The sequence below is a fragment of the Delphinapterus leucas genome, chromosome 15 (genome assembly GCF_059928025.1).
Source record: "Delphinapterus leucas isolate spDelLeu-1000000601 "Yukka" chromosome 15, BTC_Dleu_Yukka2, whole genome shotgun sequence".
Lineage (NCBI taxonomy): Eukaryota > Metazoa > Chordata > Mammalia > Artiodactyla > Monodontidae > Delphinapterus > Delphinapterus leucas.
The window spans coordinates 58,466,446-58,490,563 of record NC_143143.1 but is presented as its reverse complement, the minus strand read 5'-3'; the positions used below and the strand labels follow the sequence as shown (position 1 = coordinate 58,490,563).

At 54.3% G+C, this 24,118-nt stretch overlaps 1 protein-coding gene across 1 annotated transcript; it reads right to left on the bottom strand.

Annotated features, from left to right (window-relative positions):
* Positions 1-371: 371 nt before the first annotated feature.
* SIGLEC1 (sialic acid binding Ig like lectin 1) lies at positions 372-22,846 on the bottom strand. Its single transcript, XM_022592895.3, has 21 exons — positions 19,561-22,846; positions 18,919-19,278; positions 18,355-18,651; positions 16,766-17,032; positions 16,202-16,456; positions 14,418-14,717; positions 13,496-13,753; positions 12,123-12,458; positions 11,595-11,849; positions 11,079-11,381; positions 9,786-10,046; positions 9,316-9,627; positions 8,205-8,459; positions 7,632-7,901; positions 7,293-7,544; positions 6,670-6,972; positions 5,773-6,033; positions 4,693-4,995; positions 4,298-4,400; positions 3,874-3,946; positions 372-3,220 (listed from the first exon to the last, which is right to left on the bottom strand). Exons 1-21 carry the CDS (start codon positions 19,607-19,609, stop codon positions 3,113-3,115), a joined length of 5,181 nt encoding a protein of 1,726 aa, XP_022448603.2. The 5' UTR covers positions 19,610-22,846; the 3' UTR covers positions 372-3,112.
* Between the last annotated feature and the right edge of the window lie 1,272 nt (positions 22,847-24,118).

Here is a 24,118-nt window from a genome sequence, read left to right as displayed (position 1 = left end):
GGGCCAGGGAAGCAGAGCAACCTCCAGGGCAGCCAGACTCTGAAGGCAGAGGGGAGGCTTCAGCACACTGGCTGACTCCTACTCACACTGCAGACCGTGGCCTTGGTGTCTTCTTGTCCAGGGGCCCTCCCTGACTCGAAGCCGGCCACTGTCCCCTGCACTATCCTTCTCACTGCACCACATCTCACACAGCAATGCACTTGCCCATTGCCTTGTCTCTCTCCTCCAGACCTTAAGTTCTGTAGGCTCTGGGACAATGTTTGCTGCCTGGCACAGGACCTGGCACACAGTCAGTGCTAATAAAATGAGGGGGACACGTAGCTTAAAAGCCATAGAGGGACTGGAGTCCTTGCAAAGTGGATGCCTCCCAAACTCAGATAAGCTGTGTCCAAGCATGTAAGAGGAATTTTCTGCTAAAATCTCAGAGCAACTGTTTGTTTACATTCGGAGGTTGCAGAGGAGGGGCTGGGGTCATTGGACCAAAGTTGAAGAAGAAGGGTCCTAGAAGTGCCACTCATTAGCTTGGTGTTCGTGACCAATGACACGGTGGGAAAGATGATTTATCAGATGGTGTGTTAGTGTCACTCTCCAGAGGGGCATCTGGAAGTGTCCTGGGAAGAAAGCCAGTGAGAGTTAAGCCTTCGAAGTGTTTGTGTAATGGGCGACACCCACCATCTGTAAACAGGACTCATTCTGAAGAGTGACCCGGGAAAGGGTGACTATAAACATTCTGGTACAAGCCTCACAGCAGATATAAGCCCTTAATCCTTTTGAACAAATACCCAGGGGTAGAATTTCAGGGTCATAGGACAGGGGTATTTTAGCTTTAATAGATAATGTCAAACAGTTTTCCAAAGTCGTCATGCATTCTGCATGGTTCCCACATAAAGTTCAAAAACAGACACATCAAACCTATGGTGTTAGAAGTCAGGATACTAGTTACCTTTGGGGGCTTGCGACTGGAGAGAGGGGCACAAGGGAGACTCTGGGGGCTGGTAATGGTCTGTGTCTTGATCTGGGTGCTGGTTACATGGGTATATTCACTTTGTGAAAAGTCATTGAACTGTACACTTAAAATGTGTGCACTTTCCTGTATGTGTGCTACCCTTGAATTAAAAGTTTATTTAAAAGCCTTGAGGAGCCTCAGACCACTAGGGGTGGACAAAACTAACCCCTCTGAGAACCCTCCAATCCCAGGTGGACCTACGTCCCCTTGGAGGTGCACAGAAGCAGATGAAGACTCCAAGTCAAATGTTCCCAAATCCTCCAGTAGCCATCCCTTCTGTGGCTACCCGTGGTCCTCCCATCACCCTCTCTTCCTTAGACAGTTTCAAAACATCCGGCTGCATCTAGCTTGCTCTCTCCTTGTCCCATCTCTGGTTTTAGTCCACAGTTTCCACCCTCCCACTTGAGAGCAATGTAGAAAAACCAGTGCTTATTAAATGCTTACCTACTGCATGCCAAGCACAGTGCTGGTCATGTGTGCAGCAGAGGTGAGCAGTGCCCAGAGCCTCACGGAGAAGGAAGGGGCACGAATTGCTTGAGCATAAAGTAGTTTGTGGTAAAGCTCATATAATTTGCACCCACTGCCACCTCCAGCAGATGGTGTCCCAGAATAAACCCTACTCACATTCGAATCCTCTGTGTTCCAGTCCAACAGTTTGGCTTGCAAGAAAGAGACTCATTCCAGTTATGTCACAGGATGGATGTTTACTGGGAGGACATGCCTGATAGACTGTCAGGAAGAGCCTGGCAATCAGGCACTAATAAGTATAGGACCTGGGGCTGGAAGGGTCCAGCCACGGCTACATAAATCTCACCTGGCCTCCAATTTTTTCCCAACCTGTTAGCTCCTATGCCAACTCCCCACTTCTCTTCACATTTCTCAACTCAAATCCCAGAGTGGTGGGCTCTTTGCTCCTCCCACCATCTGCCACCAGGATACCAGGGGAGTCACTAGCCCACTTGAGAACTGCTTCCCCTCAGGCACTGACTTCCCTAGGGGCATGTTATTCTTTCTTAGTGACCCTTGTTTGTCTTAACAGCCCCTGGTGCACAAGCTTCCAGGAAGAGGACATGAGCTCACTTGATCATGGACAGGAATGCACTTGGAGCAGAAACAAGGATGCTGATACCATTTCTGCTCCCCATTCTCTGGGGCTGGGGGAGTGGGAATGGGGGCCTCTCTTCTTCCAGAAGCCAGATCTGGCACAAGATGCCTGTTCAGGCAACCCAGCTGCCTGGGATTCCCTCTCCCTAGGGACCACGAAACCTTCTTGATTTCCTCAGTCTTATTGTGTGAGAAAGACTACCTCCTCCAGGAAGCCCATGACCAGAATAGACAAAGACGCACCCTGGCCTTCAGTAGATGGGCACTGAGACAGAACGTGGCCTGCTGGCAGCATTCCCATCAATGTCAAAGTCTCAGGGATGAGTCGATAGTTGGGAGTCCTTTGAATATATAATTTAAAACTACATTTCCCAGAATCCCTTGCAGCTTGGCATGGCCATATGACTAAATTCCAGCCAATGGGAAGTAAGTGGAAATTACCTGCGCAACTAATGGGTTGTAGCCACGATGGGAATGGGCATGCCTTTAACTTCCACTCTTCCCTTTTCTTGCTGGAGGAAGTGTGAATGCAATGGCATCACTGTGAACTTCACAATCAAAGGCAACATTTTAGGGATGGAGAAACACAAAATAGAAGGATCCAGAGCTCCAACATCTTAAACCACCATGACATTCCCAGACTAGTATGGGAGAGAAAAATCAAATTCTCTCACGTTGAAGTTACTGTATTTGGTCTTGTTAGAGTAGCCTAGCTTATATTCTAGCTAGTACAGAGTGCCTTGACCAACCTGTGATGATGTAGAAAGCTTTTCTTCTATTCTAATCCATCTCAAATGTCCAGGGTAAGCTTGGAGGAGAAAGATATGAAGAGGCAATGCACTGGAATATCAATGGAGAGATGAGATCCAGAGAAAAGAGAAAGAGACATGGACATGGTCAATTCATTTCTCTTCAGAGTCCCCCAGGGTCAACACCTTTCCTGGTAGATTGATGTTCACCTCCACCTCTCACCACCCATTTTTCTTGGGGTTTGGAGCCAGGTCATAGAAAGTCAGGTGCCACAGAGCTGTTTTCATGGAGGCAGGCAGGACCCAACGCTGCCTTGTTCACAGGGCCCAAGTCATCACAGATTCCGGTAACCTCCTCCCCCTGAAAGCAGGAAATGCTACAGGTCAGCTCAGGGGCAGAGCACAGGACGAGGTCACAAATGTGGCTGCACCAGGATCAATGAGCTTCCCACAGAGAAAACTCTGGTCACTGGAGGACTCTGGGAGTAGTCATCACATGACCTCTAACTCTGGAGGGCAGTCCCCCACGTCCCTAGCCTTGGGTAGGGGTCCCAAGGGGATTGGTGAGAGTGTGCATGACTGGAAATGTGGCTGGGAGCCCTGGCCCACCAAATGGATTATCTGAAGAAGGGGACACATCACAGGGGAGGAGAAACAGACTTTCACTCCTGCCCAGGTGATGGGCAGAATCAGGAGTGGGGAAGAGAGACCCTAAAACCCAGGTGGGGTCCCGTGTTACAAGATGTGTCCTGGAAGTAGAGGTGATGCTGCTCAGTTCAGAATGTCTGCTCCAGTCATTCAGGCAGCCACTCAGCAAGCACGTGACTGCTCTGCCCCAGTCAGAATATGGCTCCCCCTGTCTTCTCAGGGGGCGCTGGGTCACTATGCTCTTTCCCTAGTCTCTGCCTAGCCCCAGACACCATCTTGTAAATGAGAGTAATCTCTCGGTGCCAGCCCCGCAGTGCGGGTTAGCCGAGCATTGTGTCTGCATGTGCCCACATGGTGAACGAATACCTGTGTGGTTTCCTTCTGAGAAGCCATCTCCATTGAATTTTCACCCACTCTCAGCTTATGAAAATGCCTCCTTCTGCAAGGGTAAAAGTGGACTTAGAGAGCCTCTCCCCTCCCCCGCCTGCCCCCATTCCCTTCCCCCACCCTGTAAGCTTCACCCCAGACTGCTCACTACACAGAGCGCTGGGGAGATTTGTGGAGAGTAGGCTACTTTCTTCCTCCCCAGCCCTTTCTTCAGCAGTGAGAGGGCAGAGATAAGAAAAGAAGAAAACTATAGAAAGATAGATTTAGAGACGATTCTAGAAGGGCTTTCCAAATTTGGAGCAAAGAGAGGGACAGGCTAGGAAGTATGGAGCTTGTGAATTTGGTGGGAGGAACATGGGGGAAGGATGAGGTAACTCTGTCCACCTTCTAGCTCCAGACCCACCTCCAGGCGTAGCAGGCCCCCAGGCCCAACAGTAGGAAGAGGAGGCCTGCCAGCAGCCCCAGGACCCAGAGTAGCTGCTGGAACAGATGCAGGCGATGCAGGGCTGGAACACAGGGGTGGGGTTTAGGGGTGGCTGTGGCTCCAGGCCTCCAATGCTCCCTCCTAAGGTGACTCCCCCAAGATGAAGCTCCCTCCTAAGGTGACTCCCCCAAGATGAAACCTAAGTTTCACTTTCTCTCAGAAGCGTCCCCATGCAAAGGAGCTTCAAGAAATCAGTCTAGACTAGACAAGCTGATTGCAGCAGAAGTGATTCAGGAAAGACCTCAGAAGGAAGCCTTTGGACCTGAGAACTGGGCTTCTGCGCAGAGTGGCCTGAGAGATAGAGCCCCCCTCACCTCTGGTTCCAAAGTAGGTGGCAGCAGAGGCAGAGCCCAGGGCATTGGAGGCAGAGCACACATATTCCCCCTGGTCACCGGGCCTCAGCTCCTCGATATCCACCCTCAAGGCATTGGGGGTGGCTGAGACGTGGATGTGTGGCTTGGCAGGAGCAACCTGAGGCTGGCTGGAGGCCACCAGCCGACTGCCAAGGTGGATGGTCAGGCTGGCTAGGGGCTCGCTGTCCACTCGGCAGTCCAGAATGCCCTGGACGCCACCCTCGGGCTCCACAAAAACCGTCATGGTGGGTGTCTTGGGAGGGTCTGTGGGAAGACAGGGAGTGTGGTGATTGCAGAAACAACCACAAATTCCTCCCCTCCCTGTACCCCATGTAAGATGACTGCTGCTCCACCCATTAAGAGGGAGAGCCTGTTTCCTCACTCCTTAAATCTGTGACTCACTTTGAAGGCAGAAGAAATAACATTGTGTGACTTCAGGGCTAGACCTCAAGGGGCCTTGCATCTTCTGCTGTCCTTGGAAAACAACCATGTGGGAAGCCCAGGCCAACCTGCTGGATACATGTGGCCCAGCCTATAGCCAGCCCCAATTGCCAGCCATGAGGGTGAAGCCATCCTAGACCATCTAGCCTCTGTTCAGCCACTGGGCAACTGCAGCCACATGAGGTAAGACTAGCAGAACTGCACAGCTGAGCCCAGCCCAAATTTCTGACCCACAGAATTGTGAGCAAATGAAAAATGGCTGTCGTTTTAAGCACTAGGTTTTGGGGTGGCTTATTACACAGCAATAGCTTACTGATACGGTATGGGTCCCTGGTGAAGAATAAAGTAGGGGGCCAATGTTGATGAGGGCCTACTGTGTACTATCTTGTGTACTCCTCACAAGGTGAGGGGACTGACATTTTACAGATAAGGAAGCCAAGGCAGGGATGCACAAGATCACACATCAGTCACTGGGAATCCTCTGACCCAGGACTCCATTCCTGTGAAGTCCTTGCTCTTTGCAGACAGAAGAGGAGGAAGACCTGAAGTGGGCGTGTGAGATGTGGGGAGACTGGGGCAGGGGGAGGATGTCACACTCACAGAGCACCCGGAGCATGACTGGAGCAGAGGTGGTGGCCCCAGTGGGGAGCTCAACCCGGCAGTGGTACATCCCAGCTTGGGCGAGGGCCACATGAGTGAAGGCGAGGGTGGGCACAGGCTCTGTGTGTAGTTGCCGGCCATTCCAGAACCAAGCAAAGGTAGAGTTCCCCATGGGCCCAGGGCTGCCAGGGAGGTGACAACTCAGGTTCAGCGCTGTGCCCTCAGGCACATCCAGCCCTGGCTCAGCCACCACACGCACACCTGCAGGACCAGAGGTGGTTAGGGATCTGTAGGCCTGTAGGAGCCGGAGTCTCTGGGTTGGCCTCTGTGCATGATGGGAAAGCCTGATCTGACTTGGGATCTGGATCCCCAAAAGTGGGACTGTGTCTCCCCCATCAGATTGAGAACAGGGATATCTCTCCTCCTTGCCCCGGGGAATTCCGGGGCAAAGCTCTGCCTCTCTGTCTCATCAATTCAAGCTTTTCGACGGATGAGGCTGTGTCTTGCCCTCAGGTTGGACTCCCCAAGGTGGGGCTGCACCTTGTCCCTCAAACTGAGCTCCCTGAGGGTAGGGTTATGTCTGTCTTCCCATCCCTGGTTTCCCCAGGGCAGGTCAGTGCTCCCACCCGCAGTCTGGGCCCTGTGAGGGCAAGGTTATGTCTCCCCTGCTCCCAAGCTCCCCTTGGACATTGCCATACCTCCACGCCCCGCCCGCTATGTAGGGAGCTCTCCAAGGGCCAGGCTGTTTCTCCCCCTTAGGCTGGGCAACCCCCTCCAGGGGGAGCTGTTCCTCCCCACCAGGTCAGGCCAGCCAGCCCCCTTTTGTGGGAGCCCCACCCCTCACATGGACTCAGACCCCACAGCACTGGCGCCCCTCCTGCGCCCTGGCCTGCTCACCTTCTGCCTGCAGCTGCCCCATGGTGCTGATTGAGCCCAACAAGTTGCGGGCCGTGCAGACGTAGGTGTCCTTGTCACCTGAGGGCACATCTTGCACCCGCAGCCGCAGGGCGTTGCGGGCCACCTGGACGTGGCCCGTCCCCACTGCTAAGCCGTGGACCCCGTGGCTGGTGGCCAGCACCTTGCCATCGCGGGACAGGGCCAGCTCGGCAGGTGGCTCGCTGTCCACAGTGCACTGTACCACGGCCATGGGGCTGGCCCTTGAGTCCCAGAAGGAGGACAGGATAGCGTCCCGAGGGGCATCTGCATTGTGGGGCAGGGCAGAGTTGAGGGCTTTGCTTGGAAACCCTGTGCTATCCATTGTCCACCTGCCTGGCATTGGTGAGGCTGAAACCTCTGGGAAAATGGTCACTTCTGGGAAGTGACAGCTTCTCAGGAGTCCTGTGGGCAGATTCCTCCAGACAGGGTTCACAGGACCTTAAGGAATCTTCCCTCATCACCTATGTCTTTCTTTCCCCAAGTGTCCGTTCCCAGGTTCCCTGCAGTCCTATGCCCACCCACACCAAGGCCCAGAAGCACCCTCCATCCACCCTGGGTACCCCCAGCCAAGGACACTCGCTCACAGAGGACATGCAGCGCTGTGGGCTGGGAGCTGCGTGTGCCCTGGGCATCCTGGACCTGGCAGGTATAGGCGCCCGCGTGAGCCCGTGTAGCCATCGGGAACGAGAGCGAGGCAGCTGACCCCTCCTGCAGCCAACGACTGTTGTGGTACCAGGCATAGTGGGTGGGTGGGCGGGCAGCAGGGTCTTCACAAGTCACTGTGACAGGGGCTCCCTCGGGCACAGTGGCTGACGGAGCCAGGGTCACCTGCACACCTGTACCAAGAAGACATGGTCAGCTGGGCTGGCCAGGCACCATAACTGATCCCACCCCTGGTGGGCCTGGCTAGGGCCCTGCCTTACCCTCTAGCCGCAGCTCCAGGGACATGTTGGCCTGACCCAGAGGACTGCGGGCCGAGCAGCTGTAGAGACCCTCGTCACTGGGCCTGGGCTCCCACAGCTCCAGCCTCAGGGTGTTGGGGACAGAGGCTGTGGTCGAGGAAACCAGGAGACGGCCAGCGTGGCTGAGGGCTAGCTGGGCAGGTGGACGGCTGTCCACTGTGCACAGCACCAGGGCCAGCTGCCCGCCGCGGCTCTCCAGGAGATAGGTCAGGCGCATGCCACGGGGTGCATCTACGGAGGCACGAAGTCATAGAAGGAGTTCAGGGACCACAGTGGTGAGGAGGCCAGTTTTCAGGTGGCATTCTAACCAAGAGGACCTTGGCTCCCCACCCCCAAGGGCCTCCACTTGCCCTATCTGGGGCACTGCTTCTCTGCCCCAGTGGTCCCAAACTCTAATGCTCCTTGTCCAGTACTCCATCAGCCAGCTCGGTACTGAGTTCCTGGGGTGGATGCCTGTGAGGCTCTGGCCATGCCCTGATCCCTGCAAGCTGTTGTCATTCCTCCCAGCTCCACCCTGCATCCAGCCACACTCACAGAGGACGTCCAGGGTGACGGGTCTGGAGAGGTGGAGTGCCTGGCCAGGGGTCAACACGCCACAGCGGTAGGAGGCAGCATCCATGACCGTGACGTTGGGCAGGGGGATGGAGTGGACAGCACCTGGGCGCTGCTGCCCATCTTGGTACCATGTATAGGTGAGCTGGGCCATGTGGGTAGCCCATACAAGGCAGGTCAGGTTCACCAGCTGCCCCTCCTGTACGGTGGCTTTGGGCCACACCTGCACACTCACAGCTGGGGAGAGAAGGAGGGCATGGGGACACCAGGGAATACCGAAGGCTGTGTAAAGCAAGCCACCTGTCTCCACGAGGGTGGGAAGCCCCTCGGCCTCTGGGAGGCACAGGTGGCCCGCCTGTATGTGGGGCTCAGATATGGAGCCTAGGAAATGGCTCATCATCTGTCAGGTGGTCCCAAGCAGAGTTCCCCCTGCAGCGCCCTGACCCCTACAGGCTTCACCTGCCCTGCTGTGGTTTCTCCTTGAGTGCCCCCTTTCTGATTAGTTTTATCCACTGGGCATTCATGTAAAATTCTGTTTTTAAGAAAGGTTTTCAGGGAGTTTCCTGGTGGTGCAGTGGTTAAGAATCTGCCTCCCGAAGCAGGGAACACAGTTTGGAGCCCTGGTCCGAGAAGATCCCACATGCCGCGGAGCAACTAAGCCCGTGAGCCACAACTATTGAGCCCGTGCGCGACAACTACTGAAGCCCGTGCGCCACAACTACTGAAGCCCGTGCGCCTAGAGCCTGTGCTCTGCAACAAGAGAAGCCACCGCAATGAGAAGCCTGCGCCCTGCAATGAAACAAATAGTAGCCCCTGCTCGCCGCAACGAGAGAAAGCCCGTGCACAGTCAACGAAGACCCAACGCAGCCAAAAATAAATAAATAATAAAATTTTTAAAATAAATAAATAAAAATAAAAAAGGTTTTCCATGAAAACCAGGTCTGGAGACTGCTGCCCTTAAGGAGGGTGGGAATGCAGACTGTCCTATGTTCAACCCTCCTGCCTGTGCCCCAGGCTTCCAGAACCCTCTCCAACCTCCTCTTCTCTTAAAGGAGCCACACACACACACACACACTCACACCCCTACACTGACCCTGGGCATCAAAGGTGGCTGAGGCCGAGGCCTGGCCCAGGGCGTTGGTGGCCTCGCAGGTGTAAACGCCCTCATCCTCCAGCACTGCATTGTGGATCTCCAGACGCAGAGTGTTGGGGGCCACAGCCACCTGTAGCCGGGGAGAGCTGCCTGCAAGCTCCCCCACACCTTGTAGGGTAGAGGCCACGAGGAGGTCCCCGTGGAGCAGTCGTAGCTGGGCTGGAGGGTCGCTGTTCACACGGCACAGGAGGAGGCCCAGTCGCCCAGGGCCTGTGTCCATCAGGGGGATGAGTGTGGCCTGGCGAGGGGCATCTACACAAAGCAGGCAGTGGTCAGGGCCCAACCAGGTGGTCCCTCATCTAGGACTCTCGGAGGCAGAGCCCAGGACCAGGGGCTCGGCATCTCCTTCCCCAGTCATGCCCTTGGCTCCCTCATCCCCCAGGAAACACGAACGAGATAAAAGTGCTTACAGGACACGTGGAGGCTGACGGGGACAGCCAAGTTCGTGGTGGCTGAGCCTGGAGCCTGGGCTTGGCAATGGTAGGCCCCAGCTTGGCTCAAAGTTATGGCTGCAAAATGGACTGTGGCCGAGGTGAACTCCTGGAGGGGTTGGCCATCCCGATACCAGCGGTATGAGGTCCCCTCCAGGACCCCTGTTGGTACCTGGCAGCTCAGGACCACAGCCTGACCCTCTCGGAGCTCAGGCGATGGTGACACCCGGACCCAGGCTCCTGCAGGGAGAAACCAAGAGCAAGTGAGGGCCCTCCGCCATACCGTCCCACATTCTGGGACTACATGTGTGTCCACATGAGGACTGCAAGACCCCAAGCCCGTGTCCCGGAGCCACAGCTCCCCCACCAGACCACTACTGAGGGCCCCACTGCAGTTCCATGCCTCTTCCTCTCCTGCACCTGACTCCCGTGCCCTGGTTCTGACCTAGCATTCACTGCCCACCACCTTGAGTTATGGTTTTGCTTTGTCAATCGTATTTCACCTACCAGAGGGTGAGCCTCACCTGGCCCCTCAGCTTGTGTGACCTGTAACCCCAGTGCCAGGCACAGCACCTGCACATGTTAGCTCTTGACAAATGTTGGTTTGACCCCATAAAGCACTGAAATGGTGGGGATTTAGGTCATGCCAAGTGCCATTGTCCTTATCATGAGCTGGCCTCAGCATGGGTGACCAAGTGCTTGAAAGGGGAAGTTAGCAGCTGTGTAATCTTGAGTTCTTTTCAGCTCTCTCCAGCCAACTCTGCACCCAACCTCTAAGTCATGAGAGCCCAGGAACTGGGGACCGGGCAAAGGGCTGTCCCTAGTGCCCCCTGGGTCTGAGGCAGGAGGAGACCAGGGTTGAGGGAGTAAAAAGGAGGGACAGCCGGAGTGGTGATTGAGAGCCCAGACTGTGTCAGGGACCAGTCACGTGACCATGAGCAAGCCCCTTCAATTTCTCTACAGAATCAAGGCCCAAGGAAAATGTTCAAAAACTGATGTTTGTCATTGTGGGAGAAAAAAATGTGTTTTTCTTTGGCCTTTGCAGCATTATTGATATTAACTTTCCTTTTTTCTGGTTTATTCACTTAGGGAGGATTATTACAGAAGAATATAGATAGATAAATGAAGACTATGAATATATTCATATGCGTGTGTATATATATGTATATATACTCACATTTGTATATTATATATTATACATCTATACATAAATATGCAGAGTGGCCCCCAGGGCACTTGGGTCCACCACAGTTTCAGAGGGCTCACACTCACCTCGGACCTGGAAGAAGAGGGAAGTGTTGGCTGATCCCAAGACATTGGTGGCCTCGCAGCGGTAGCTGCCAGAGTCCGCCAGGCTCAAGTCTTGGACCTCTAGCTGCAGGGAGTTGGCCGTGGCTTTGGCCTGGAGGTGGCCAAGGGATGAGAGCCGGGGCCCCGAGCTGGTGGCCAGGAGGTGCTCCCCATGGAACAGAGACAGCTGGGCAAGAGGGCGACTGTCCACAGTACAGATGAACACAGCTGTGTGGCCCTGGTCCACATCCAGGAGAGCTGACAGCTTTGGAGGATCTGGGGGATCTGCAGGGACAGTGGGGAGCTCAGGCTACCCCCAGCACAGCTCATCACCTTTCACCTGCCACACTCCGTTACACACACACACGCAGTTCAGTCCTGCACTTGCCCACACCCGAGCCAAGTTCTTGCCTCCCCAAACCCAACCTCAGCCCTTTTTCCCCCAGACCACCCCTTCCACCCTCCAAGGGCCCAGACCTGCCCTTGCCCATCACCCACAGAGCACACTCAGGACCACAGGGGTGGAGAGCTGGGCACCAGCCTCGGTGAGGATGCGGCAGGCATACAGGGCAGCATCCCTTCTGGTCACAGGCAGCAGCGTCAGGGTCTCCAGGGGGCCCTGGGCCCACAGTGCCCCATCCCGGAACCAGGAGAAGTTGGCAGGGCCACCGGCTTCCCGGTCCACCCTGCAAGTCAGATTGGCTCCAGTGCCCTCCTGCAGCGTGTGCGATGGTGTGATGACCAGGACAGTGGCTGGAGAACAGGCAGCACAGGCCTACTGAGACAGGCCTCACCTTGATGTCTTCCCCCCAGACCCCGGGGCCAGTGGTCCAGCCTCCCTGCCTGGAGGGGTGGGAAGGAGGCCCTCTCGGGTGCCCATGGGGCATGGGGAGGAAAGCAAGCTCCCACTGCTGACCAAAGGTGGTTTCGCCCAATAGACCCACCTTAGAGCTGGGGGTTGCAAAGGAATGGGGTCCCGAGTACCAGCCCCTGACCCTGAGCGACTCTTTCCCTGACCCGCCTCACCCTGGGCATCGAAGGTCGCCGAGGCAGAGGCATTGCCCAGGAGACTGCTGGCCTCGCACAGGTACACGCCTTCGTCTTCCAGCACCGGGTCTTGGATCTCTACACGCAGCAGGTTGGGGGCCCTGGTGACTTTTGTGCGTTGGGAACAGCCCCCACAGGTGCAACAGCTGCCCCTGGATGGCAGGGAAGAGGCCACGACACGGTCCCTGTGGAGCAGCCGCAGCTGGGCTGGGGGGTCACTGTCCACACGGCACAAGAGGAGGCCTCGCCGTCCAGCCCCAGCTCCTGCAGTATCAAGGTCCAGCCGGGCGGTAAACATGGGCTGGCGTGGGGCATCTGTAGGGAGAGGAGCATGGGCACTCTCCCACAGCCTCTGCCAGGGTCCCACAGGTCCGCTAAAGGCTGGCGAGGTTCCCAGAACACACCGAGCAAAGGCATGTACCCAGAGCTGCCGCAAACAGCTGTGCAGGCTGTGCACGACACAAGGACAAACAGACAAGGGTGGGAGGACCTCAGCCCATGCCCCTTGTGCTAAGCTATACCCTAGCGCTGGACTGCATCTTCCCAGAAGAAGGAGTGCCATTTTCTAGCTTGGACAGAGGTACCATATGGGCAAGCAGCCACCTTGCATAACCTCCAGGTGCTCCTGAGCATGTGCCTACCTAGCAATCCCTGGGTGTCTTGCTCTCTGCTTCCACTCTGCACCCCATCCCTTCCCCCAAGATCCTTCCTGCCTCTTATCTCTGATCTCCAAGCCAGCTCCTGTGAGAATAGATAATGCCTAAATGCCCTTTTCCTAGAAGTTTCTGAAGATTGGGGCCAAAGTCCCCATGTCATCTTACCCTGAACACTAGAAAACCCCCCAGAGGCACCTGCTCTTCCTGACAGTCCCCGGACATGACTCCTGCACATGTCAGGGAAAGTGTTCTGGAAGCTAAGTATGTCCTGAACATTGGTCAGCCCCTCAAAAGCATCCACCCTTGACAGGACGCAGTCCCTGTGCGGAGAGGCTCTGCCTTCGTGTCTGCACCTGTGAGGGCACAGCCTATGGGGTGTGTGCACATATATGAGTACAGTGTCCCTGGGCCCAGCTCTGGAGGACAAAGTTTGCACATGGTGTCAATGATGGGTCTGAGGCTAGAGGCAGAGCCCTAATGGAACTGGGGCTGGGAAATGAGATTCCCCAGCCTCGGTCTCCAAATTTCAGTCCTGGGTGTCGAGGTCCGCGATGTCCAGGCTCGTGGCTGCCTTCCTCATCTAGACCCCAGGGCAGGACGGGGCCAGGAGAGCCTGGAGGAGGTGGGGGTGGCTGATGGACTCCAATGGGCTGATCCTCCTCACGGCAGCCACGGGCTGGTGGGAAGGCTACTCACAGAGGACGGTGAGGACAGCAGGTGAGGAGGGCCCGCTGGTGCTATGGCCATCCTGGGCCCAACAGTGGTATGAGCCGGCGTCAGTGCTGGAGGCAGCAGGAAGCAGAAGGCTGCTGCTGGGCCCCTTGAGAAGGAAGGCCCCATTCCGGTACCAGGAGAAGCGTGTGTCAGGTGTCGGGCTTAGGCTGCTCCTACAGCTCAGTGTCACTGCTTGCCCTTCTGTCACCTCTGCTGCCGGGCTGATGAGGAGGCGGACTGCTAGCAGGAAAGGGAGAGAGGAAGGCTCGGCTCCCCTGCATGCCTGTGGCTTCATGCCACCCACTACAGGAAGCGCCCCCGAGTTCCCCTCTCCCAACTCAATTGTAGGGAGCTCTGGGCATCGTGGCATCAGCTCTGTGAATCTCTTGATGATCCAGGAGGGTCTGGTCTTGAATGCCAATTCAGCTCTTATTGGTAGTAGCTGGCTAAAGCATGGCTGGGAAGGATTCTGAGCCAGATCCCAGGCTTATGTCAAAAACCTGGCTTGATCAATTAGCTATGTCTGCCTCAGAAGGAGGGAAGGGCAGCACATGCACCAAGACCCAGCTTCTCTATTTGGCCTTCTGCATCTGACTCCTAGCACGGAGTCTGCCCCAAATGTTCAATAAATAAAAAACAAATGAATGCGCGTTGAAGAACCCTCCAAGCTCAGAGTCAGAATGGGTACTAAAGGAATAACTCAATCTGCCATGTTTCCCTTTTTGCCTTGACTTCTAGGAACCTCTGAGGCTGGGATGACTGTATACCTCATATCTTTGATGTGATTTTTTTCTAGCCAACTAGTTCAGGCCCTCAGTTGACCCCTCTGGGCTCCCAGGAGGAAGGTGCCAGAGAAGGCCTTCTCCTCAGACTCCTTCCACTAGCCTCACTGGGGCCATCTTACCATTGGCATGGAAGTCCAGAGTGGAGGACGCATTCCCAAGAGAGTTGGTGGCTGAGCACGTGTACTCTCCGCTGTCAGTTGGCCCCAGGTCTCGAATCTCCAGGTGCAGGGAGTTGGGGGCAGAGGAGAGACTGAAGCGTGGGCTGTGGTCACCCTCCCCAGAAGTGGAGGCCAGGATGAGGCCCCCATGTGACAGCACCAGAGTAGCCATGGGCTCGCTGACCACAGAGCACTGGAGGATGCCTACCAGCCCTGCCTGTGTCTCCAGGAAGGCAGTTAGGTCCGGGGCGAGGGGTGGGTCTGTGTGAAGATGAGGGGCAGACCTGTTACCCTCAACAGGGGCATTCCTGGATCTCCCCTTATAGCCTATGACTCCTGCACCCAGTTTGTCCCATAATGCCCTGGGAAAGGGGCAGTGACCCCAGCAGCTCCTGAGTGTCTATCCCAGATTGGGCAAATCACTCTGTCATCCCAGTCAATCCTTGTGGCCACCCTGAGAGTGGGGATCCAGGGACCCCACTTTAAAGGTGGGAAAACTGGCAAAGAAACCTGGCAGTGGGCAGCACTGCCCCCAAATAATCAAAGTGAACACTCCCAGCAATGGGACAAACTGACCCCATGTGCCTCTTGATGTGACACAGGGAGACAGACACAGAATCACATCCACGGTGTCCCTGCCCACGTGCACTGGCTCGGTCTGCTCCATTCAGACCAACACAAACTGAGAGCATCACAGAACAACTAGCCTGTGCTCGTCGGAGCTCAATGTCAGGGAAGACAAGGAAAGGCTGAGGAGCTGTGCCAGAATGAAGGAGAATAAAGAGACTTGACAACTGAATGCAATGCAGGATCCTGGATTGAGTCCTGGACCAGAAAAACGTAATTACCATAAAGGACATTATTGGACCAACTGGTAAAATTTAAATATGGATTTTAAATTAGACAATGGCCTTGTATCAATGTTAAGTTTCCTGACTACATGCAATCGTTGTACTGTGATTATGCATGAGAGTGACCCTAGGAAATACATGCTGAGAAATTAAGGGGTAAAGGGGCATTATGCCTGCAACTTCAGGAATATAAATGGATGGATAGATAGATGATAGAATATGTGTGTATGTATACCTATAGAGTGCATATGTATGTATGCATGTGGATAGAGAGTGTATATGTAGAGAAAATGTGTGCATGCATGCACACATATATGTGCATATATACATACATACATGTATATGTGTGCATGTGTGAGCACATATATATACAAACACATATAATATATAGTTAGAGAGAGAGGGAGAAAATCAATTTTCCAAAAATATTAACAAATGCGGAATCTAGGTTCAAGGTATATGATAATTCTTTGTTTTCTTCTTGCAACTTTTTTCAAGTTTGAACTTATTTCAAAATAAAAAGTTTTTTTTTTTTTTTTTGTGGTACGCGGGCCTCTCACTGTTGTGGCCTCTCCCGCTGCAGAGCAGAGGCTCCAGAAGCGCAGGCTCAGCGGCCATGGCTCACGGGCCCAGCCGCTCCGCTCCACGTGGGATCCTCCTGGATCGGAGCACGAACCCGTGTCCCCTGCATCGGCAGGCGGACTTTCAACCACTGCGCCACCAGGGAAGCCCAAAAGTTTTTTTAAATAGGAGGAAACTGAAGGCCGGGGATGTCAAAGCCTTGACCAGATGTGAGCTCAAGGGCACCTGAGCCCACGACCCCAACCCTTCTGCAGGGGGCTCTACTCTTTAGCCCTGCTCCCAGGTCCAGTGCCCCACTCCCCCACCACTTACGGCTGACCACCACGCTGACCGGGCCAGAGCGCTCGCTGCCCTGGGCATTCTGCACCTCACAGAAGTAGAAGCCTGTATCAGCCCTGGTGGCTGAGCGCAGCTGGAGGATGCGGCTGTGAGTGTCCTCCATCAGGGCGTGGTTCTTGTACCACCTGTAGCGCAGCTCGCTGGGCGCTTCTTTAGGTGTGTTGCAGGCCAACGTCACTGTCTGGTTCTCCAGGATGGAGCCTGCTGGGCTCACCTGGACCTCAGCCACTGTGGGGGCAACATAGGGCACACTGGGGGATACCCAGCTGACTTCCAGGCCCAAACCCTCAGGTTTGCAGCCAATCAGCCTAAATCTCTGCCCATTCTACATTATGCCCCTTCTGCAGAGGAGCCTCCTGGACTGGCCACGCATCTCTTTGCCCTGTTCACTGCCAGGGAGGTTTGTCATCTGTCTGACACAAGGCTGGGACTCCTTACCGCCATCCCAGGAGGCACCTTGGCCTGGTTTCCCTCAGCTGCCATGTCCTGGACACCTCCCTGCCCTCTGGTCAAGACCCAGGCTCACCCAGGACTCACTGAAGACGTGGAGGCTGACAGGGGGTGAGACCGAAGAGCCCACGCCATTCCCAGCTTCACAGGTGTAGATGCCAGCATCGGCCCAGGCCGCCTGGGGCAGCTGCAGTACACGACTCTGGTCTTTGAGGTGCGTCCCATCCTTGACCCACTGCACGGAACTGACCTGAGGGTAGCTGTTATTCACCTGGCAGGTGAGTGTGACCAGATCACCTGGAAGGATGTTTCGCCCTGAAGGGCTGAGGAGGATCTTCACACCCTTGGGGGCATCTGCAAGGCATGATGGGGGGTGTCGAATATGGTGCTCAGGGAAGGCAGGGGGCATTTTTCCTCTCCTCTTTCAACACTCTGCCTTAAGGAAGCCCACCCAGATAAATCATAAGTCCCATTAGTTCCCCCGTCCAGGGCAGGCACTGCCCCGCACCTTGTGAGGAGTCCTGATCCCTTCCTTCTCCACTGACAGCCTGATGCTGTGATGCTTGGCCTAGCGTCCAGCCTACGCTGCCCTCTATGGCTTTCTGCCTCATGACGTGTCCATTACCTCTCTTCTATCTGAGGGTCATGGACACACTGCTTGCTTTAGTGGCTTGTGGTAGCTGTTGGCAAGGGACCAACCACCTAATGGAGGGGCCAAAGGCAGAGTCAAATTCACTCATAATGTTTACCTCATTTGTTGAGTTACAACAAAGAAATACAAATACAAAGAAACTGCACTTCTTTAAATCTTGTTCCAAAGCCTCTCTCTATGTAACTATACTAATAAAAGCTAATATTTTCAGGAGTTCCCTGGTCGACTAGTGGTTAGGATTCTGGGCTTTCACTGTTGTGGCCCAGGTTCAATCCCTGGTCAGGGAAATGAGATCCAGCAAGCTGTGAGGTGTGGCCAAAAAAAAAAAAAAAAAGCTAATATTTTCAAGTGCTTAATCTATGTAAATATGAAAATAATAGAAGCTAATATTTTTGAGTGCTTAATAGGTACCAAGCACTCCTTTAATTTTCATAACAATCCTGTGAGATAGAAAGAATTTACTATTACCTCCACTATACAGATGAGAAAACAGAGGCTCTGAGAGGCAAGTAACTTGCCCAAAGTTTGCTCATCTAGTTGATGGTGGAGCCAGCGGCCAGCCTGATACCTGTGTACAGCAATTGTTCTAGAACAGGCTGCCCTGTTTTACTGTGATGGGAAGTTGCATAACCAAGTGAAAACTCGGACTTTCTCCCACTGCCTCTTTGCCATGTCTGGGTGTTACCCTGGTCACGAGTATGAGTGGCCTTAGGCAGGAAAGGGGTAAACCCCTGCCTCCGTGGCAACCTCCAGGGCTGGGCTAAATCCCAGGGCCCCTGCTGCTCGACCCCCAATTCTCTGGCTTTTTGTGTCTCCTCTTCTCTGCCCAGCCCAGCTTCGGGGACTGGAGGTGGAAGAGAGCCTTTCAATGTGGCCCTTAGGGCTTAGTAGTCTCTCTCCACCTGCCCCACCCTTTGGTCCGAGTGCAGCCTGGCTGTTTCTACAGGTTGGAGAAGGGGCTGTTTCCACGGGGGAGCCACAGACGTGTGCTCAGTAAACAGGGCGTGGCCCCCAGCGCACTCACACTGCACTTGGAGGTGAATCTCGTCCTGAGTCTTGTGGTTGGCCACCGAGAGCTGGCAGCGCAGAGTCCGGCCATGGTCCTGCCAGGACAGGGCCATGTGGAGGGTCTCTAGGTGGCTGATGCCCGTGGGCTCAAGCTTCTGGAGGTTGGAGGTGACGGAGCGGGTGGGGTCCTGGCCTTGCCACTGCAGACTGACTGGCTCCTGCAGGCACGCGTAGGGAGTGGAGCAGTTGAAGTCCACCTCCACACCCTCGCGCAGCTCAGCTGGTGAGGCAATGGTGGGCATGCTGGGCTCCTCTGAGGAAAAAGACAGGAGGCTAGGGACTCCCCTTCACTGCACCTGAGACCTCCTGCCCTAGAAACTCCAGCCTGGGGCAGGGGGGCTTCAAGGGGAAGGAGAATGCGAGGGGTCATTGGGGGTAATGCCAGGGGGCACAGGGCTGGGGCTGGAACTGTGGCCAAGATTGAGGTTGCATTTGGATTTAGGACCAGCGTTGGGTCTGTGAGCCAGTGGGGCCAGGAGCAGTCTGGGAGTCCCTTCCAGGCAGTGGCCCTGCTCCTCACCTGTCACGGTGACCACTGTGCCTGTGACATCTGACCAGCGGTTGCCCTCACTGATCTCAAAGCGGAAGTTGTAGGAGCCCGAGTCCTCAGGCTGCAGGTCCCTCAGCAGCAGGCTGCACGACTTGTGCTCGGCACGCCCCACCAGCAGGGCACGGCCTTGGAAACGGGCCTCCACCAGCTGGGGGTTCCCGGAATGGCTCACTACCTGCCGGTTGCCGGAGTAGTCATAGTACCAGATGGTTGTGATGCCGTGGGGCACCTCCACGCTGGCAGGGAAGCTGAAGATGCAGGGGATGACGAGGCAGGAACCCCTTACGCCCTGCACAGCCTGGGGACTGGAGACGCCCCATGAGGTCAGGCCTGAGTTGGGGGGTGGGACAGGGAGGAGCGTGATGCAGGCCTGGGGTCACTGCAGAGCCCCACGCTCTGCCCCACAGAAGGTGCCCCAGATGTGCCCCCAGCAATGCAGCCCCTCTGGGCACCCCAAAGAGGGTCACTGTTCCCTGTCACTGCCTTCCCATGCCCTCCTTCAACGTCAGCAGCTAAACCTGTGACCAGACACAGTCCAGTCTCCCAGGCCAACAGAGGGCTGGACTCACTGAAGCCAGGCCCTATAAGAAGAAAAAGGCCAGCAACGCTTACCTGCTGGGATGGATGAGGCCAGGAGGAGGAGCTGGAGCGGGAAGTCCATAGCAGGTTCTCACGCTGGTTCTGGTGCCTAAGAGGGTGGTGTGCACTGTGCTGGCTGGGCACACAGAGGCCTCCTAGGGAACCTCAATCTCAGAGCCTGCTGGGAGCCCAGCCCTGTTTCCTCACACAGTATGCTGGCCAACCCAGTGAGAGGGCAGGGCAGCTGCCACTGGGAGCCAGGAGCCCGTGTTCCCAGCTCAGGCTGTACCCAGGAATGCCCCCTCACTTGGTGGCATGCCCCAGAAAGTCCTCTGCCTGTCTCTTGGCCCCGCCCTAAGTTCTGCTTTCCCAGGCCCCTCAAGGATGAACAGCTGCTTCTTCCTTTCCCCCACTTCCCTGCCCCCTCCCTGCCACCCAAGTCACCAGGAACTGGAGCCCAGAGAGGCCCAGTGACTTGCTCCAAGGCATCCAGCAAAAATGATGGCTTCTTACTTTAGACTTGTCTCCCTACCACCAGCCTTACCAGCTATAGACCATAATGGGGCTTGACTGAGCGCTTACGAAAATGCAGCCTTTAAGAGTCACTCCCCTGCTCAAAAGCCTTCTGTGGCTCCCCATTGCCCGTGAGATGTGGTTCCCCATGCAACCCTGAAAGCTCTTCCTTTCCTACTCCCAGCTCTGCCCCCATTTCCTGCTCCCCCTGGGGCCACCCTGGAACCAGTTCCCACTGTGGGGCCAATCCTGTCTGCCCATGAGCTCTCCAGCTGACCAGCTCTGGCCTCACCACAAATGATCTTAGCCTGCTGAAATCTTATTCAGTCTTCAAGGTGGCTTCTAGCTGAAACCTCCCCTTTGGGGTCTTTAGCCACTCCAGAGCCATCTCTGTGCTTGCCTTGTCCTTGGTAGCTGTGAGCACCCACTTCTCAGGACCTGGGACTGAGGACATGTGTCCTGCAGCAGTGCAGAGCCCCCCGGCAGTAGTGGGCAAGAGAAGGGTGTGGTCCTTGGTGGTTTAGAGTTGGTGGCAGGGCAAGTCTAGGTGTGACAGGGGTCACAAGGACCCTGCCCAACATATATCCTACAAACAGGAGTTAAATGCCTACTGTATACCATGCACAAGAAGGCAGGCCCTCCGCCATAGAGTGCCCCTGGTGGAGATGGGGGCTCTAAGAGGTGCAACAAATATGAATCCAAAGGGGAGAGATGCCAGAAACACATATAACTGAAACTATAAAACTGTTAGAAGAAAATGGGTGAAAATCTTCATGACCTAATAACAGGCAACGATTTCTTAAGTATGACACCAAAAGCACAAGCAACAAAAGAAAAAATAGATAAATTGAATTTGATCAAAATGAAAAACTTTTTTGCATCAAAGGGCACTATCAAGAGAGAGAAAAGTCAACCCACAGAATGGGAGAAAATAGGTGCAAATCATATAGGTGATAAGGGATTAACATCTGGAATATATAAAGAACTCCTACAATTCAAGGACAACCCCCCCACACCAAACATCCCAAATTCAAAAAAATGAGCTAAAGACTTGTATAGACATTTCTCCAAAGATGATATACGAATGGCCAATAAACCCATGAAAAGATGCTCAGCATCATGAGTCATTAGGGAAATGCAAATCAAAACCACAATGGGCTACCACTTCACACTGTAAACAAACAAAACCAGAAAATAACAAGTGTTGGCAAGGCTGTGGAGAAATTGGAAGCTTCATGTACTGTTGGTGGAAATGTAAAATTGTGCAGCCCCTCTGGAAAACAGTTTTGTGTTTCCTCAAAAAGTCAGACATAGCTTACCATATGATCCAGCAACTCCACCCCTGGTTATATACCCAAAAGAATCGAAAACAGGGGCTTAAACAGATACTTGCGCACATGTTCATAGCAGAGTTATTCATAATAGCCAAAAAGTAGAAGCAACCCAAGCGTCCATCAACAGATCAATGTGGTATATCCATACAATAGAATAGAATTCAGCCATAGGAAGGAATGAAATTCTGACAAATATTACACACATGGGCGAACCTTAAAAACATTATGCTAAGTGAAATAAGCCAGGCACAAAAGGGCAAATATGGTATGCATCCACTTATATGAGGTACCTAGAACAGGCAAACTCGTAGAGACAGAAAGTGGAATAAAGGTTACCAGGGGCTGGAGAGAGGAGGGACTGGGGAGCTAATGTTTAATAGGTATAGAGTCTCTATTTTGGATGATGAAGAAGTTCTGGAAATAGGCAGTAAGGATGGTTACACAGTATTATGAATGTACTTAATGTCACTGAAATGTACACTGAAAAAATGGTTAAAACACTTAAAAAATGGTTAGGTTATGTATATTTTACAACATACACATAAAAAACCCATGTTGCCAACTTTGCAATCCTTCCTGGTCCTAAATGCTGACTCTACAGATTGACGGGAAGGGCCTGGGGAGGCTGGAAGTGGGAACAGGAAACTCATGACATCTCCCAGCCCCTAACCTATCTGTCTCAGGGGTGGGGCCCAGCTGATTCTGGTAGCTGCCAGGGGGCACACCTGGGGAGAGGCTGAACAGACGCCCAGAGCCTGGATAGGGCCTGAATTGCCTGTCAGGATGACTAGCCAAGTGTGAAGAGAGGGAGCACAGTAAAGGCAAAACTGAGGGAAGAACAGGCAGAGCCCCGTCCTTTAGTTGACTTGGGTCCCTGGCTAGGCTGCTCCTGCAGACAGGTCTGGTCATATGCTGAGGCCCAGAGGCTCATCCTCAGTTCTTTGGGCAGTCCTAGTGCTGCTCCTCTCCCAGGAAGATGTATCCACACCCTCCACACTTGGTCCTTGGCCACAGGAGAGGCTCATGCTGGCCCAGGCTGGGGCCCATGACCTGGATACTATGGCCTGGATGCCGGGCTGAGCAGCAGCCTACTGGGTATGTTTGGGGGCATGTGTGGCCCTGGGGCCCAGAGCCACACTGGGCATCAAGGTCAGCTCCTCTACAGCTGGGGCATCACCAATGTTCATGTTGTCCCCAGCTCCCCTGATGTTCCCATTTGGGGCCCTGGAAGGGGCAGTGCTGAAGCTACAGGAGGAATGGTGGGATTTTAGACATACTGACCCCAGAATGGAGCAGGGATTTTTGAGAGGACCCTTTCTAGAACCACCCCAAATCACATCATGTAGATGTCACCTATACTTAGCCCAGTCCCAATACCCAAGAAGTCAGTCCCGCCAGAGTCCAGCTTATTGGCTCAGCCTGTTCCACCCCAAAGACCACCCTCAGCCCAGAGAACTTTCCTGGAAAAAAGAGAGGGCAAGAAGAACCCCAGGAAGGGAGCTCCTTGTCCTTGTTTAAAGCCTGGTGTTGAGGGGCAGGTACCCCTAGGGCTTGGTTTGAGCTGGTGTCTTGGTGGGCACCCACACCCAGCACCTCCTGGGGGCAGAGGGATGATTGCAGGTCCTGGGGGAGGGGGTGGCTGTACTGGGGACAGGGAGCACTGCAGCCCATAGGCAATGACCATCTGGGAGGGCACAGTTCCCGGGTTCATCCTCCAATCTCCAAGTCTTGGGCACTCTGAAGACAGAGTTTAAAATCCCACTCCCAGAACTGGTATATACTGCATCAGCACTGGGTTGGGGTGGATGGCACATGGGGGCACCCATGTTTGCTGCCTGTGTGAGAGCAAGTGAGTGGGTAAAATCTATATGAGAGCAAGTGTCCCAGGACATCTGGGAGGGCTGGCTGGGCCACAAGTCCCTGACCTCTGATCTAGAGGCCAAGTTTGGCCTGGGGAAGAAAGGGCAGAGGCAGTTTTACTGTAGGCAGCTGTGCCTGGGTGCAGGATTCAGTTTCTATTTCCCAGTACCAGAGCTTCTCCCCAACTTCCCTATTCAGGCTGGAGAAGGAGGGAAATGGGGTGACACAGCCAGCTGGAGTGCTCTACTCCACAGATCAGAAATCAGGTACAGATGGGCAATTCCGGGAGTACATTATCTTCGTAATAGTGAAAAGCCCCAAACATAGGCCAAACATTTAACTTGGAAAGCCATATTATCCATAAATGAGGTCTATTGGCTTTGAAATGGGTAGTAGAAGTTTCACATTTCATTCCTTAATCTGACTGTAAATGCTCTTAGCCTGGATGCCCATTCCCCCAAGCTATGCTGGGCAGTGCTGGGGGCCTTCACTCAGATGAATAAAGTGTTAACAAATGAAGTGAAATGAGGGGAAGGTGAGGGTCGGGCTGCAGTTGGGTAGGGGTGAAGGTAATGGTTAGACTGGGATCTGTAATAGAATTAGGGTTGGCACGGAGTTGAGAGTGATGGTGTTGGGTGAGCGTGCAAGTCAGGCCCGGGGCTGGATGGAGATGATTGTTACTAAATGGCTGGGGATAGGATGCAATGGAGGGTGAGGCAAGGTTGGAATAAGTACCGGGGCTGGGCAGGGCAGGAGTCAAGGTGACGGTTAGGATGGGGATTGGGATGTGGGTTGGAGAAGGTTTGGGGTTGTGCAGGGGTTTGGATTATGAGTGCAGCTTTGATTAATGTCTTGGGCTTGGACACCCAGGTGTCCCCCAGCAA

Excerpts from the sequence above, each read along its gene's own strand:
- SIGLEC1 (XM_022592895.3), bottom strand. The coding sequence starts at position 19,609 with ATGGACTTCCCGCTCCAGCTCCTCCTCCTGGCCTCATCCATCCCAGCA. Across the intron at positions 19,279-19,560 it reads GGCCTCATCCATCCCAGCAG|GCCTGACCTCATGGGGCGTC; the intron begins GTAAGCGTTGCT and ends CCCCCAACTCAG. Across the intron at positions 3,221-3,873 it reads CTCAGAAGGAAACCACACAG|GGGGAGGAGGTTACCGGAAT; the intron begins GTATTCGTTCAC and ends TCCTGCTTTCAG.